Source organism: Neofelis nebulosa, chromosome 3 (genome assembly GCF_028018385.1).
Source record: "Neofelis nebulosa isolate mNeoNeb1 chromosome 3, mNeoNeb1.pri, whole genome shotgun sequence".
In the NCBI taxonomy this organism is placed as follows: domain Eukaryota; kingdom Metazoa; phylum Chordata; class Mammalia; order Carnivora; family Felidae; genus Neofelis; species Neofelis nebulosa.
This window is the reverse complement of record NC_080784.1, coordinates 8,527,891-8,542,890: the sequence shown is the minus strand read 5'-3', so window position 1 is coordinate 8,542,890 and position 15,000 is coordinate 8,527,891. Positions and strand designations below refer to the sequence as shown.

The following is a 15,000-nucleotide window of genomic DNA, read 5'->3' as shown; positions in this document are numbered from 1 at the left end:
GCCTGTAGATTGTGTTTCACTCCCTTGTCATGCCTTTGGAGGTCATGTAAATACAAACAGTACCAAAGACACATAGGGAAAACCTGGCTCAGCTTTTTTTCTCCCCACCATAATAGACTTAAGTCTTGGTGAAAAAGAAATTGAAGGTGCCACAGAAAGCTGTGTGACAGTCTGGGGAACAAGTGGTGGTTGGGGTACAGGGCGGTACCTTCAAATACTTCCATTTCTTTATTTTGGTCCTTCTGTTGCCTGTTTTCTAAATGATCCTTTTCCTTTCTTCCCCCCACCGCCTTCTTTTATGAACACCAACCAGCAATGCTGAAATTGTTCAGAAGTATAATAGAACGATTTTGATGGGAAAACACATAAGTTTGCAAAAGGGGGATATCAAATTGCCGTCAGCTACAAATATCGTTCGCTTTGCTGCCCCTTAAAGCGGCAGCTCGAAGGGGCTCTTCATAAATATACTAGATATGCCTCTTCATAAATATACTAGATAGAAATGAGCCCGAAATGAACCCAAAAGGCTATTTCTCTAAACTTTTCCCAATCTCAACATCTGGTTAATTGCCATTTAGCTAGTGACAATGAAAGAATAGGCAGCAATAATGAATCGGCATCATGTAATTCACCATGTATCTTTTAGAGGTAAATTAAGGTAATGAATTTATTGAGCCAATATACAGGAGAGAAAACATGATCATTACAATCATTATAAATACTATAAATGATTATTTAAATTTATATATTTAAGCAAGGATTACTTAAAACTTTAATTTACTACTGCTCTTCTGAGCAAGCTGAACTTAGTGATTTCACATATGTGATCTCTTTGAAAAGTTGTTATAATTTCCTTATTTAAATCTTCACAATGAAATTGATATGTGTTAAGTTCTCCAGAGTTTCACTCAGCAGTCAAGTTTACTTTAATGAAAAAACAAACGTGTATGATTTTGATTTTTATTTTTTAAAGTTTATTTGTTTTGAGCAGGGGAGGGGCAGAGAGCGAGGGAGAGAGGGAATCCCAAGCAGGCTCCTGACTGCCAGCACAGAGCCCGATACAGGGCTCGATCTAATGAACCGTGAGATCATGACATGAGCTGAAACCAAGAGTCGGATGCTTAACGGACTGAGCCACCCAGCTGCTCTGATGTGTATGATTTTTAAAGCATCAGGTTTCACCTCAGAAGCTGAAACTCAAAACATAGCTGTTCCCCCAAATAATATTATTTATGATGGCGACTTTGCACTTTGCTTAGCAAGAACAGAACGTTCTAACTTGTTAGAAATGATTGCTTTGTCACCAAATATTATCCTATCAACAAATATTTATTGCTGTGCATTTCAATCCTACTTTTAATATCTAATAGGAGTGTTGCACACGGGAAAGAAAGAATGCCCAAAAGCTAATAACAGTAAATCTTCTTTCAGTTGACAGCTCAAAGAATTGGATGTCCGGCTTGCTAATCTTCTGAATAAGCAGGAAATCATGCTGGCTGGAAAGGGAGAACAGAGCAGTGTCATAACGAACTCCAGTTAGATTATGTAGCTCTCTTAAAATGATGCTTCTTTTGGCTCTCATTTCTCACCTTTAAAATATAACTAATAGGGGTGCGTGGGTGGCTCATTCAGTTAAGCGTCTGACTCTTGGCTTCAGCTCAGGTCAAGATCTCAGCGTTCATGAGATCGAGCCTTGTGTAGGGCTCTGCACTGTCGGCGCAGAGCCTGCTTGGGATTCTCGCTGTCCGTCTCTCTCTGCCCCTTCCCCACTTGCACTCTCTCTCTCTCAAAAATAAATAATTTAAAGGAAAAATTTAAAAACTAGAACTAATAGTTGTCTGTGCCTCGGCGAGTGTGAGGAGGAAGGGGGATCATGCACGCGGTGCTGGCACAGGTGTCCCATGTCCCACCGCATGTCCCACGCGGCGCAGGCTGGGCATCGGCCACCATTACCGTTACTGGTACATCAGGGGTAGCGGGAAGAGAAGCTGTGCCCCCTCGCCCTCGGGATCTGTGTCTTCCACAACATCCCATAATATCACTGGATATAAAAAAGACTGATGATGGGCAGTTGCCTTCTGCCCTCTCTACCACGTACACTCCGTCATTTCATGAATCCCGTGATATGTGGCCCACATTTTACTCAGTGAAATCGTTTGGACCTCCTTACGGTGTTCTGGCAGAGTTCTTCTGTGAGACCATAATTGGGGAAGCCTGGGTCCATGTGAGACTTCTTCAAAGGTATGAAATCATAGGAGCAATGACGTGTTTCTAAAGTACAACACCTTACCGCGTTTCGCCTAATTTCCTGACCTATTCAGAAAGCTTCAGACATGCTTTTCATAAAATGTCTGTTTCTAACAGCTAAGTGACTTTATTTAAATTGTACTAGGACTGATCAGCAGGGTTTTTAAACATTATTTTTGTTTACTGCATCCTGTGGATCCTTAAAAGGAGGAAGAGGGAGTAGACAAGAAGACAGATACTAAGCGAACATAATCCCATTACATCAGGAAGGCTCTCCCTCTAGCTAGCAGTGCTTCAGCTTATCAGCCAACGAGACCCCTTAAAGGAATGTTTTTCTGATTGGCACGGTCTGCATGTTTAATCACTGAAAGACCTCCACGGGTGATCTCTCGTGTAGATTAAATAGAATCAACCATGCTGATCCTGTTTAAATTACAAGAAAATCACCGGGCACCAAGCCGGTATCATATAAAACCACCTGGGTGGACCACAAGGGTGGGAGAGATAGGGGTGGTTGGATGCCAGATGGCTCTGGGGGAGAGAAGGACATGGGGATTTCCACACGGGAGGGCACTGATTTTCTAATGGGAGGGGCGCATAGGCACGTAAGAAGGGGGAACTTGGGGGACAAGGTGGGTCAGTGCCTTTTTCTTCAGGATGTAGGGTCTTCAGAAGGGGTTGCCGACCACTGGTATGTGGAGAATCAGTGACCCCCGAGGGAGTCATTCAAGGACCCCCTTGGCATTATCGGTACCATTTCAAACATCAATGATAGTCTGCTCCTCCCAAGCCGCGACACCCCTTTCGAGGGCCCACTGGGCTTGTTCGAGGGCGCAGGACGTAGGGGTCAGCTACTCATTCTCCTTGGCAACCTGGCATAGCCCCTTTACACCTCAGGGCAAACTGTAAGGAGAGGACAGTCTGGGGGTGCAGAGAGAGGGGGGCATGGCAGGGCGGGCGTAGAAAGCAGAGAGGTGGGGTGCTCCTGCTGCTAGCCTTCCTAAAAGTGCCCAAAAAAGATTTTTGGGGGCGGGGCACCCGGGTGGCTCAGTCCGTTAAGCGTCCGGCTTTGGTTCAGGTCACAATCTCAAGGTTGGTGAGTTCAAGCCCCACATCAGGCTCTGTGCTGACAGCTCAGAGCCTGGAGTCTGCTTTGGATTCTGTGTCTCTCTCTCCCTCTCTCTCTCCCTCTCCTCCTCCCGTTTGCACTCTGTTTCTCTCTCTCAAAAATACACAAACATTAAAAAAAAAAAGGTTTTTGGAGTTCTGAGAAACCATGAAACAGGTACTTTTGGGGCATATCTAAGGGAACTTAATCCTCCCCTTCTTTGGAAGACAGTTCAAAGGGTACAGCAGTTCTGGGATAGGAAAGTTCCAGAACATGCTTTATAGCCCTTGGCATTCTGTAACTGCCAGGCTGTATCTTTTAGACAAGAATCAGACTTCCTGGTATATGGTCAGGTGTCTCAGTCACCTTGTTGAACACAGACTCTGAAGAGTGTGTATTTCACAGGAACTGAGTGTGTCCGTCAGGGTTCACTTCTACTCACAGATCTCGTCTCTTTTCCAACAGGTTCCTGGGCAGACCGGTCACCACTACATGAAGCAGCAAGTCAAGGTCGTCTTCTTGCTCTGCGAACACTGCTATCCCAGGTGACGTATTAGCTACGGCTGGAAATACATCCCTGTCCCATGACCGTAGAACATTAACTTTCAAAAGTAATCAAAGAAAAAAGAATAAAGCTGCTTAATAAGTGCTACCAGTCTTTTTTTTTGTTTTAACCCCTATATCAGTCAGCTCTCTACTTTGCATTTAGCTTTGAGATTTCTTTATAAATATTTTGGTATAATCCTATGTCTTAATATACCGAGTTTCTCGTACAGTATACTTGCTCACTGAAACATATTTCAGCAAGAAGTCACTGGACGTATGTATTATTCATTTAGCACTTCAACTATGCTTTACTCTATACAATGTGTGCAGCTAATTGCAGAGAAAGTTTGGTCACAAAATATCCAAAAAGGGATAATCAGAGCAGATGCCCAAACAAGCTTTTTTACATTAATCTGTCCTCTGTGATGGCGAATTACCCATGAACGCTATAGAGCGATCACTTCTCTCCCTGCCCACTCCTCAGACTCACCAGAGGAAAAATGAAAAGCATAGATTCCTTACAGAAACACAGAAACCGCTGGCTTAGCCTGTGCGTTGTTAAAATTGAATGACGTGATTCAGAAGCACACCCAGATCTGGAAGTCATTGTCCTGGTGCTTCCTGGTATCCGGGAGAAAGGGATGCTCTCGGGTGGCTGTGTGGGAAGGAAAGGCAGTGATGCCCGGGTTCCAGGGCATGGCCCTGGGACTCGGGGCACCTGCATGCCAGGCGGGTTCTTAAAGTGAATCACAACCTTCCTGACATTCCTTTTTTCATCTATAAAGGGAACATGTAGGACAAGCTGCTCCTGTAGGGCTGTCCTGTGATAACAGAGTGGCCATTTTGTTTGCTCATCACTTGATGGGGGGAAAAAAAAACCCACCCTCAGAAAAGTCAGTAATTTTCTGAACGTAACCCACTCGGTCCCCCCAACCACCTACAGAAACCATCACGCAGTTCTTTGAGAGGAGAGCAGTCTCAGGATATTTTTCGACATGTATCTCATACACCCACACGCCAGCCAGGAAGAGTCAGAGGCTGCCCCCAGAGCCCGATGGGAAACAGAATCCAGACCTTTGCAGACGCTCGGCCACCTGGTCACCCCGATGGGTGGCAGTTAGGAATTAGCTCCTTCAAGTCTGACTGCTGGCTAGACAATTCGAAATCTATGAAAAGATAATTTAAGGGATCTAAAAAGTTGCCACCTGCTAGTGACAAAGATTGGGGGTGAATCTCTTCTTGCCTTCATTTTAAGATTCCTCCTGGTATTACAGGCCATGGCAGTGTGTCATGTTATGGGGGTTTGGCCATGAAAATCTTCCTCTTACAGTGTTTAGTATGATGGTCAATAGACAGTGAGTTACCAAAAATAGCAGGAAAGCACAGAATCTCATGTCCTGATATTTAATTAGTTTAGTCTGACATCATTAGTTTAACTGGAATAAAGTGTTTTATTGGTTTTGATTTGATTTTTAAAGTGTGTACTTGGTTTTGATTGGATAGTAAAATAAGATGGAACTCTTGCCATATGCGGGGCCCTGTAACAATAATTGCTTTACATACATCATGCTGTTTAAGCCTCACGATGACCCTAAAACTTAGAGGTTAAGGTACTCACCCAAATTAAAATAATTACTGCATTCTGGAACAAGGCTTCAAGCCCAAGTGTAACTGACTTGATGATCAGAGCTCTCAACCACAAGAATAGAACCTAGTCACTCCTATCCAGTGACAAAAGTTCACAACATGGCTCACTACAGTTTAGAGTATTTTCCCCCCAGTCTGGGCTAACCTGTAATTTCACAGCCCCAAATCAAAACAAGTGACCCGGCCTATCAACAGTCTCCACTTCTACAAAGTAAAAAAGAAAACAATAACAGTAATCAAACCAATTCATAAAGACCACAGAAAGTTAAGGAGGCGGAATTTTATGAAAACATTCAGAATCTACTAAACAAAACAATTTAGCCGCTACAGGGTTTAGATACGGTGGTGGTGTTACAGTATTGACGAGTTTTGACAACGGACTGCCTCTATGGCGTCTGAACTGGCCTCGCCTGCTGAACTTAAACCTGCCTCCCTGAGTCTTTGGTCTTTCGTATCACTCACTAGTGACCTTTATAAAGATGATTTCGTATACTTTCTTGCTCACCTTTCAGAATTATTCATGTCGTATTTAGGGTTACAATGTAAATGCAGTTACCATAGACCACGTCACCCCGCTGCACGAAGCCTGCCTTGGAGACCACGTGGCGTGTGCAAGAACTCTGCTGGAGGCTGGAGCTAATGTAGGTAGCGGTTAAAACCATTAATCACTTCACGTCTACTGACTAAGATAATCGCACAAAGTTCTCATGTTGCGTTTCTTTCCTTAGTAGCTTTCAAAAATTGCAGAATAATAAGAAATCACTTTGCTTCAGTGTTCTCAGTGCACTCCAAGAAGGATTTCTAGTCATTGCAAAAATGGGTAGCATGCTGACCTGAGCCGAAGTCGGACACTTAACTGACTGAGCCCCCCAGGCACCCCAGGATGTTTTTCTTTAGATAAATTCTCAGAAACACAATTTCCCAATTCTCTGATTTACCACCAGCAAGGTGACCTCACCACAACATTTGTCACCATCACATTTCTGGACTTTTTTCCTAGTTGAAAGGCACCTGACCGTTGAATTCGTTTTTGTTTGACTCTTGAATATGTATTGATTTTCATGACTTTTACTAGCTGCATGGCCACTCTTGTGACTGACTCATCTACCACATCATATTTCTGTTTCTCTCTTGACTTTTAAAAGCTTTGCTTAATTGGTGCAGCCACTCTGGAAAACAGTGTGGAGGTTCCTCAAAAAATTAAAAATAGACCTGCCCTTTGACCCAGCAGTAGCACTGCTAGGAATTTACCCAAGGGATACAGGAGTACTGATGCATAGGGGCACTTGTACCCCAATGTTTATAGCAGCACTCTCAACAATAGCCAAATGATGGAAAGAGCCTAAATGCCCATCAACTGATGAATGGATAAAGAAATTGCGGTTTATATACACAATGGAGCACTACGTGGCAATGAGAAAGAATGAAATATGGCCCTTGGTAGCAACGTGGATGGAACTGGAGAGTGTGATGCTAAGCGAAGTGAGCCATACAGAGAAAGACAGATACCATGTGTTTTACTCTTATGTGGATCCTGAGAAACTTAACAGAAACCCATGGGGGAGGGGAAAGAAAAAAAAAGAGGATAGAGTGGGAGAGAGCCAAAGCATAAGAGACTGTTAAAAACTGAGAACAAACTGAGGGTTGATGGGGGGTGGGAGGGAGGGCAGGGTGGGTGATGGGTATTGAGGAGGGCACCTTTTGGGATGAGCACTGGGTGTTGTATGGAAACCAATCTGACAATAAATTCCATATATTGAAAAAAAAATACATAAAAAAAAAAAAGCTTTGCTTGTTGATGCATATGAGCTAAATATCCTCTGTCATATTTACTGCACACATTATCCCAGTGATTTCTGTTGGGTCGTAGAACTGTTTGAAATGCCTAGCGTTTAATCTCATACGGCTCTGTGACTCTCGTTGCTGAACTCTGACTTGGTTTAGGTAAACGCAATCACGATAGATGGTGTGACTCCATTATTCAATGCGTGCTCACAAGGCAGTGCCAGCTGTACAGAACTTCTTCTGGAATACGGTGCCAAACCTCAGCTGGAGTCCTGTCTTCCTTCTCCCACACATGAGGCCGCCAGCAAAGGTGACTTAGTTATGGGATTAGGTGACAAGGGGAGGAAGTCCCTTTAGCAACGTGGAGTGCTGCATTTTGCTTTCAATGAGTAACTGCAGGGAACAGCATGAGGTGAGGTGCAAGGAGGTGGGCAGTGTCGAGAGTAAGCTCCTCTCTACTTTGTGTTGGCAGGCCATCACGAATGCCTAGAGATACTGATATCCTGGGGCATAGATGTTGACCAAGACATTCCTCATCTGGGAACTCCTCTGTACGTAGCTTGTATGTCACAGCAGTTCCACTGCATCCGGAAGCTTCTTTATGCTGGTAATTTTCTTTAAAACCTCTCTCGTTCTGTCCGTACACGTAAGCAATGATTCAGATCCATATTTATGTCTCTGAATAAACTGTGTAAAGATATCTCCCTGCTAAAAATGTTCTTATTCTAAGCATTGTTGCATGTAAGTACATAACCCATAAAAAAAGGAATTGCATTCTTGATAACTCCACTTTATCTCACAAGTCCTAAAGTCATACAGTGTAAAGATCATACAGTGTAAAACCTCAAGGTTGATATAGTGTTGCCAAATATGTATTTCTTCATGAATAAATCCATCACAAGGAATTTGAGGGGCAGTAAATGCTTAGCTACCTTGTCTTCTACCAATCATAAGAGCTCACGTGCACGCCCCAACTTTGTCCTGTCCCATTTACCTACAAAGACTTAACGGCTTTTTCTTCTAACTTGAAACAAACCTATTCCTCAGCGTTCAGTGTTAGCCTCCTGAAAACTTGTCCTAATCTTTTGAGACCATAATGGTGTCTCCCCTTATAGGAACAGGAGCTTGCTTTTTTTTTTTTTTTTTTTAATTTTTTTTCTTAATATTTGTTTTTGAGACAGAGACAGAGCATGAACAGGGGAGGGTCAGAGAGAGGGAGACACAGAATCTGAAGCAGGCTCCAGGCTCAGCTGTCAGCACAGAGCCCAACGCAGGGCTCGAACTCACGGACTGTGAGATCATGACCCGAGCCGAAGTCGGGCGCTTAACCGACTGAGCCACCCAGGCGCCCCAGGAACAGGAGCTTTTAAGGATGTGGATTATGTCTTTTTCCCCATCATCTCCTTTCCCTACCACAGCACCTCCCACGTGGTAGGTGCTGAAAATACACGTAAAATGAGTAAAAGGATTTCCATGCTTTTTACTGTTTCTGCCATCATTTGGTCTCTGATACGCTCATAATATCTTAGCTAAATTATAAGCTTCTTGCAGGGAGTTTCTACTTCGTTAGTTCACTCCCGTCATATCTGTTAAGTCTTAAATATGACTTCTGCTAATAACCGTTGACACACTATTATTTTCTGGCTGTGATCGCCCACGAATTTATAGAACTAGAAGAGTTTCTTCTTTGTTGCCTTTTTTTCTTCTCTTTTCTTTTACTTTGCTAGGAACATTATTATTTCCACCAGACATTTTATATTGGGTAAGAAAGAGAATGCTGTTGGTAATTGTGGACTGATTGTTATTATCAGGCTCTGTCCTCCCATAAAACTAACATAACCAATAGAGTTTATGCTTTATCCATGGAGATTTTGTTATGGACTGTCATTCTTTCACTAAACATTGTGTATTTGGTGAAAGAATATGAAAACAATTACATTTATTGAAATGTGAAAGTAGCAGGAAGGCCTAAAGGGACCCTTAAAATGTACTGCTTCTCGTAAACATCGTTAGTTTTATTGATAGTATCAGAAAGCAGAGTTGAAAAGGACTTACACATTTTTACCAATAGATATTTCTTGGTGTCATAACCACTTAGGTACTGGGAAATGAGATTGCTCTTTCCAGTATTACACAGTATTGATTCATTGCACATGTATTGAATGATCACCATGTGCCATGATTTGTACTCAGATAAAATAACTAAGCAATAAATAATTTAATAGGTAGGGTGGGGTTTTTTTTAATGTAAGATTTTTAAAAATTTTACTTTGCACATGGAAATACAATGTGCCTTTCTACTTAAGAGGCTCAATGCCTTTAGATATTTATCGACTTACATTGTATGAGAGAGAAGTGACAGGAAAGTCCGTGCACATTTTCCCCAAACAGCTCACACGTCTAGATTCATGAGTTTTCCAGGAAACACGAAGAGCTCTATTGCCTTAAAATAAATGAAAAGAATATGAGCAATAAACTCTTGAATGATCCTAAGGAATCTCAATCATGATGAAAACAGGTATGAGTGGGCCTCATCATGCTCTATTTGTAATACCAGTTAATATGATTACTTTGGGGGCATGGGGCGCCTGGGTGGCGCAGTCGGTTAAGCGTCCGACTTCAGCCAGGTCACGATCTCGCGGTCCGTGAGTTCGAGCCCCGCGTCAGGCTCCGGGCTGACGGCTCGGAGCCTGGAGCCTGTTTCCGATTCTGTGTCTCCCTCTCTCTCTGCCCCTCCCCCGTTCATGCTCTGTCTCTCTCTGTCCCAAAAATAAATAACAAAAAAACGTTGAAAAAAAAAAAAAAAAAAAAAAAGGAATCTCAATCATGATGAAAACAGGTATGAGTGGGCCTCATCATGCTCTATTTGTAATACCAGTTAATATGATTACTTTGGGGGCTTTAAAGCATTTAAAATTATTTTGTATTATGGGCTCTTTCAAGCATAGAGAAAAATATTAGAGAACATAACAAACATGTGCACTCTCCGTCTATGTGTGTCAAGTTTTAATGTGTACATTTGAAGTGTGTGTGTGTAAGGGGGGGCGGAAATAACTCATTACAGACAGAGGTGAAGTCCATTTGGCATCACCCTTTTCTGCGTGCATCGAGGTAAGTGACCGGTCTAACGGTTTTTGTTTAGATTTCTCATCATTCCTTATTTACACGTAGGTGCCGATGTACAAAAAGGCAAATACTGGGACACCCCACTGCATGCAGCTGCCCAGCAGTCCAGTACGGAAGTTGTAAACTTACTGCTGGAATTTGGAGCCGATATCAATGCCAAAAATACAGAGCTTCTTAGACCTGTAGATGTAGCGACTTCCAGCAGTTTGGTGGAAAGATTGTTGCTTCAACATGAAGGTAGGAATACTTGTGGGTACTTCAAAACACAGGGCGCCTGGGTGGCCCAGTATGTGGATCCTCTGACTCTGGATTTCAGCTCAGGCCATGATCCCAGTGGGATAGAGCCCTGCATCGGGCTCTGTGCTGAGGGTGCAGCCTGGTTAACATTCTCTTTCTCCCTCTACCCCCACCCCCAGCTTGTGCTCTCTCTCTAAAAATAAAAGAAAAAACAACCAAAGAAGAAAAAAAAACCCACAAAAATACATTTGCCTGAAATCAATGCAAAGTAAAGACTTTTTGTTGACATGTAAAATGATACTGGCATAACATTTAAAATATTTTTTTGAAGCAGATGATTTTTTAACTTAGGTTCTATCTGTAAAGAAGATAGCACAATGATCTCAATTTTCTCTTTTTTATCTTACCTAAAGTCTGTATATGTTTGGTTAAGTTAAATGTATTCAGTTTGTTTGACAATATGCAATATGTAGTTCTGTTTAATATTTGCTGATAAATATTTAGAAACATGCCCCCTTTTCTAAGGGCACATGGCTTCTATAATGTTATAGAAACAGAATCAGGAAATACTTTCATACCTAAGACTTTTGTTATTCAAAAACATTTTTAATGTTTATTTTTTGAGACAAAGAGAGAGAATGTAAGCAGGGGAGAGGCAGAGAGAGAGAGAGAGAGGGAGACACAGAATCCAAAGCAGGCTCCAGGCTCTGAGCTGTGAGCACAGAGCCCGACACGGGGCTCAAACCCGTGAGCTGTGAGATCATGTCCTGAGCCACAATCAGATGCTTAACTGACTGAGCCACCCAGGTTCCCCAAGACTTTTGGTATTTTAAAACAGAATTTCTTAAGCGTGGCTCAGACACTATAATAAAATTTGTTTTGGCTTAACTAGTAGACCTAATTTGAGAAAAAGATACAACTTAAAACTTTCCCCCTTTAGTGCCTAACATTATTGGTCTTTTGATTTACATGTTCTTCGAAAAGCAGAATTTATTTCTGAGGCTTTACATGCAATAACAATTTCATAAGCCTCAGGATTATAATGTTTTAAAGAACCCATATGGAATATACCACAATTACAATAAGAGCTTATAAATAAAAGCCACTGAAATGCTTATGTAAATGTCTCTAGCACGGCAGTCGCACTACCCTACTTTACCTCAAAGCACTGAAGCTTATGGTTTGTTTTGTGCATCTTACAACATATAAAAATCCATTTGGATTTTAATTAACAAATGCCTTCCCGTCTTTTGTAGCTACTCCAAGCAGCCTTTGCCAACTTTGCCGACTCTGTATCAGAAACTACATAGGGAGGCCGAGATTGCACCTCATCCCCCAGCTCCAGCTGCCAACGTTGTTGCAGAATTTCTTACAGTACCGATAAGGCAGGGAAGTAATGCTAAATACTTGCGAAATCAAAACATTTCTGTCTCATCTGCATAGTGTGTATTTCATAGTAAAATATGCTAAACACAGTATATAAGGGATTGTGAGGCCCTGGGGAAGAAGTGAAATGTCAATTTAAATTTTAAGTGTACTGGTGAGTACTACTGTTTTATGCATTTTTACTGTTGCTTTTTTTTTTTTTTTGGACTATAGCATATTTAAAATATCTATATATTATTAGCTATTCCCATGTACCCTTTTTGATGTAGAAAAAAAAGGGAAATTTTCATTTCAATGTTTCTTTTTATGAAAAAAAAAATGTGAACTCTTAACTGAAACTACGTACTTTAAAAGGCCTCCATTCTGCCAATAATGCATTAACTTTTAAATTTTAGCTGCTGTAATTGGTGATCTCTGTGTATTTTTTACATTAATGCAAAATACGAGTATGGTTTAGAAAAGAACAACTACTACCCTTTTTGAAATAAAGATGGCTGTCATTGACGAAACCCACCGCGTCAAATGTGCCCTTGTCATTATAATCATCAGTTCACCAAGAAAAGATAAACTGCCCCCTCCCTGCACAGATCTCACTAGTCACTTTGCCACCTTAAATGTCCCCATTCCAGAAACGGGTTGGACTAAGGTTATGGCTCCTTCCATCTCTTCCTGGGATGGTTGGAACCTTACACCTTTGCTAAGACTATTTTAAGACTTCCTCCTTCTCCAGGGTAGCCTCATAAGGCCTCTCTACAGTGCTTTTGTACAAAGCACTCCAGCCTTCTTCCATCCAGAAACTGTCACTAGCTGGTGGTACCTGCAGACTGAAGACCATGAACTTGATACCCAGTTGCGAAAGAGGCCCTTCCTGGGCCATGCTTCAGGGATCAGGGCAGTCCAAGGCTGTGGAAAACAAGATAAAATCTCCTTTGATTGTGGGGTGTGCAAAGAAAAGAAAAAGGCTGCGCAAACTTAGACACCTTACAAAATTTACCCCATACATACACCCTACTAGTGCTGTTTCCAATCCTTCTTATGCAAAGCAAAGGTTGAGGCTTAGACCGTGTTAGCAAGGGGCGTGTTAGCGTTACAAAGTAGTGTCTTCGGCAAGGTTAATACTGTGTTTATTTTCTTCTGCCTTAAACATACTTTAGCGCGGTATAAAACATAATAAAACAAACTGTGTCTTCTTTGTAATTTAGACTAAGTTTGAGTCTATTGTGGACTGAGAAATAAGATAGGATACTTACTATAGTGTAACATAGAAAATGTTTTGATGAGTTTTATAAATTTATCAAAGTTTGATGAAGTATTTTGACCACTATTGTAATAAACCCAGGGGCCTATTTTTTCCTTTCTTCTCAGTTCTTGGCTGAATTTTGGATACCTACGGGAAATAAACTATTCTTGAATGTAACCCCAAAGTCACTAAGATCGCATCGTTAAGTCGTGTTTAGATTTTCAAAAATAGAAATAAGGCTGTAGCATGTGTTGTTAAAAAAATGTTTTCTGTGTGCCTAGAGACTTTTAAATGAGGCTATTCTACTAAATAGCTCAGCCTAACAAATTTATAATGTCCTCATGAATAATGTGCATTTAATTGTTTAATTATAGAGTAACCTCATTACATATAATTGGGTATTCAGACTGCTTTTTTAGTAAAACAGGTGTTGACTAGTATTTTCCCTGAGCTAGACATATGTAGGCTTAGGGTGTAAGGTAATATAATTCGTCCCTTTTCACTGGGCTTGTGCCAATAAGTACACATCAATATTAAAATTAAAATGGATACTTTAAAATTTTAGTATGCTGATACCTTTTATCTTTGCTTGGGTATGATTGTCTTATCGAAGAAGTGTTCTAATTTAACTGTATCATATGTTTGTTAATATGTTAAAGTGTGACTATTATCACTGGAATAAAACACTTTTTTTTTTCTGTTCTAATTAGTATTTGGTTTTATAACTGAAGGTAATGGAGAATAAGATTCAGTTGCCCTAATTTTTTTCAACATTAGTTTCAGATCACTGTATTATGGGCAATTAGGAGAGTAGTGCGGACTGAAACAGATACTTTGAAGGCTTTCTAATCCAAATCTTACTGTGTGCGCGCGCGCACACACACACACACACACGCACGCACACACAAAGATCTAAGGACAAAATCCCACAAAGGCAAAGACCAAGCGACACGAAACTATTTGACATGAGATTAAAGTACCATGAAATTAATCACTGTAGTAAGGCACTGCTGAAACATTTATTTTGTAGGAAAAGGTATTTAATTTCTCCTCTTGTTTTAGCCACAAAGTATATTCGATGTTTCCGAAGAAGTGAACAGAGACACTATGTGAAACATGGCCCCTTTGGAAAAGAAGGTCTAAATGTACTGTGTTCATTGCTCTGTGATGGTCTTGAACCCAAGTGACTGTGGCTATCTGTTTACAAAGTAACTTTATAAATTATTCTCTCTCCCGGATTAGTCTCACTTGTTTACTCTAATTTTTCAACTTTCTTATTCTAATTATCATTTATAATTAGTTTATTTCAAGGCCTGCCTTCTCGCTTAAAAACCTAAACAATCATTGTCATATTTTTCAGTGTTGGTGGCAGGAAATTTATTCAGAAAATTCAGGTGTAGGGCACCTGGGTGGCTCAGTTGGTTAAGTGTCAGACTCCTGATTTTGGTTCAGGTCATGATCTCAACGGTTCATGGGATTGAGCCCCACATCTGGCTCTGTGCTGACAGTGCAGAGTCTGCTTAGCATTCTCTCTCTCTCTCTCTCTCTCTCTCCTACTCATGCATGCTCCCTCTTTTCAAAATAAATAAATAAATATTTTTTAAAAAAGGGAAAAAGGGGAGCCTGGGTGGCTCAGTCAGTTGAGCAACCGACTTCGGCTCAGGTCATGATCTCACGG

General features: G+C 41.3%; 1 protein-coding gene across 6 annotated transcripts in view; it reads left to right on the top strand.

The window, feature by feature from the left end:
* ASB5 (ankyrin repeat and SOCS box containing 5) overlaps nucleotides 1-15,000 on the top strand; it is a 55,350-nt gene that overhangs the window by 38,138 nt on the left and 2,212 nt on the right. For 3 of the 6 annotated variants that reach the window (XR_009258893.1, XM_058719920.1, XM_058719919.1), the window contains exons 2-7: nucleotides 3,821-3,900; nucleotides 6,082-6,189; nucleotides 7,493-7,643; nucleotides 7,806-7,940; nucleotides 10,505-10,696; nucleotides 11,953-12,086. Coding sequence is in view for 5 of the 6 variants with exons in the window: in XM_058719920.1 (XP_058575903.1) it covers nucleotides 3,821-3,900; nucleotides 6,082-6,189; nucleotides 7,493-7,643; nucleotides 7,806-7,940; nucleotides 10,505-10,696; nucleotides 11,953-12,080 (794 nt within the window). In the remaining variant the exon portion in view is untranslated. Of the gene's footprint in view, nucleotides 1-3,820; nucleotides 3,901-6,081; nucleotides 6,190-7,492; nucleotides 7,644-7,805; nucleotides 7,941-10,504; nucleotides 10,697-11,952; nucleotides 14,029-15,000 lie in introns of those variants that run through there. The other 3 variants (XM_058719923.1, XM_058719921.1, XM_058719922.1) reach the window with 1 other exon arrangement.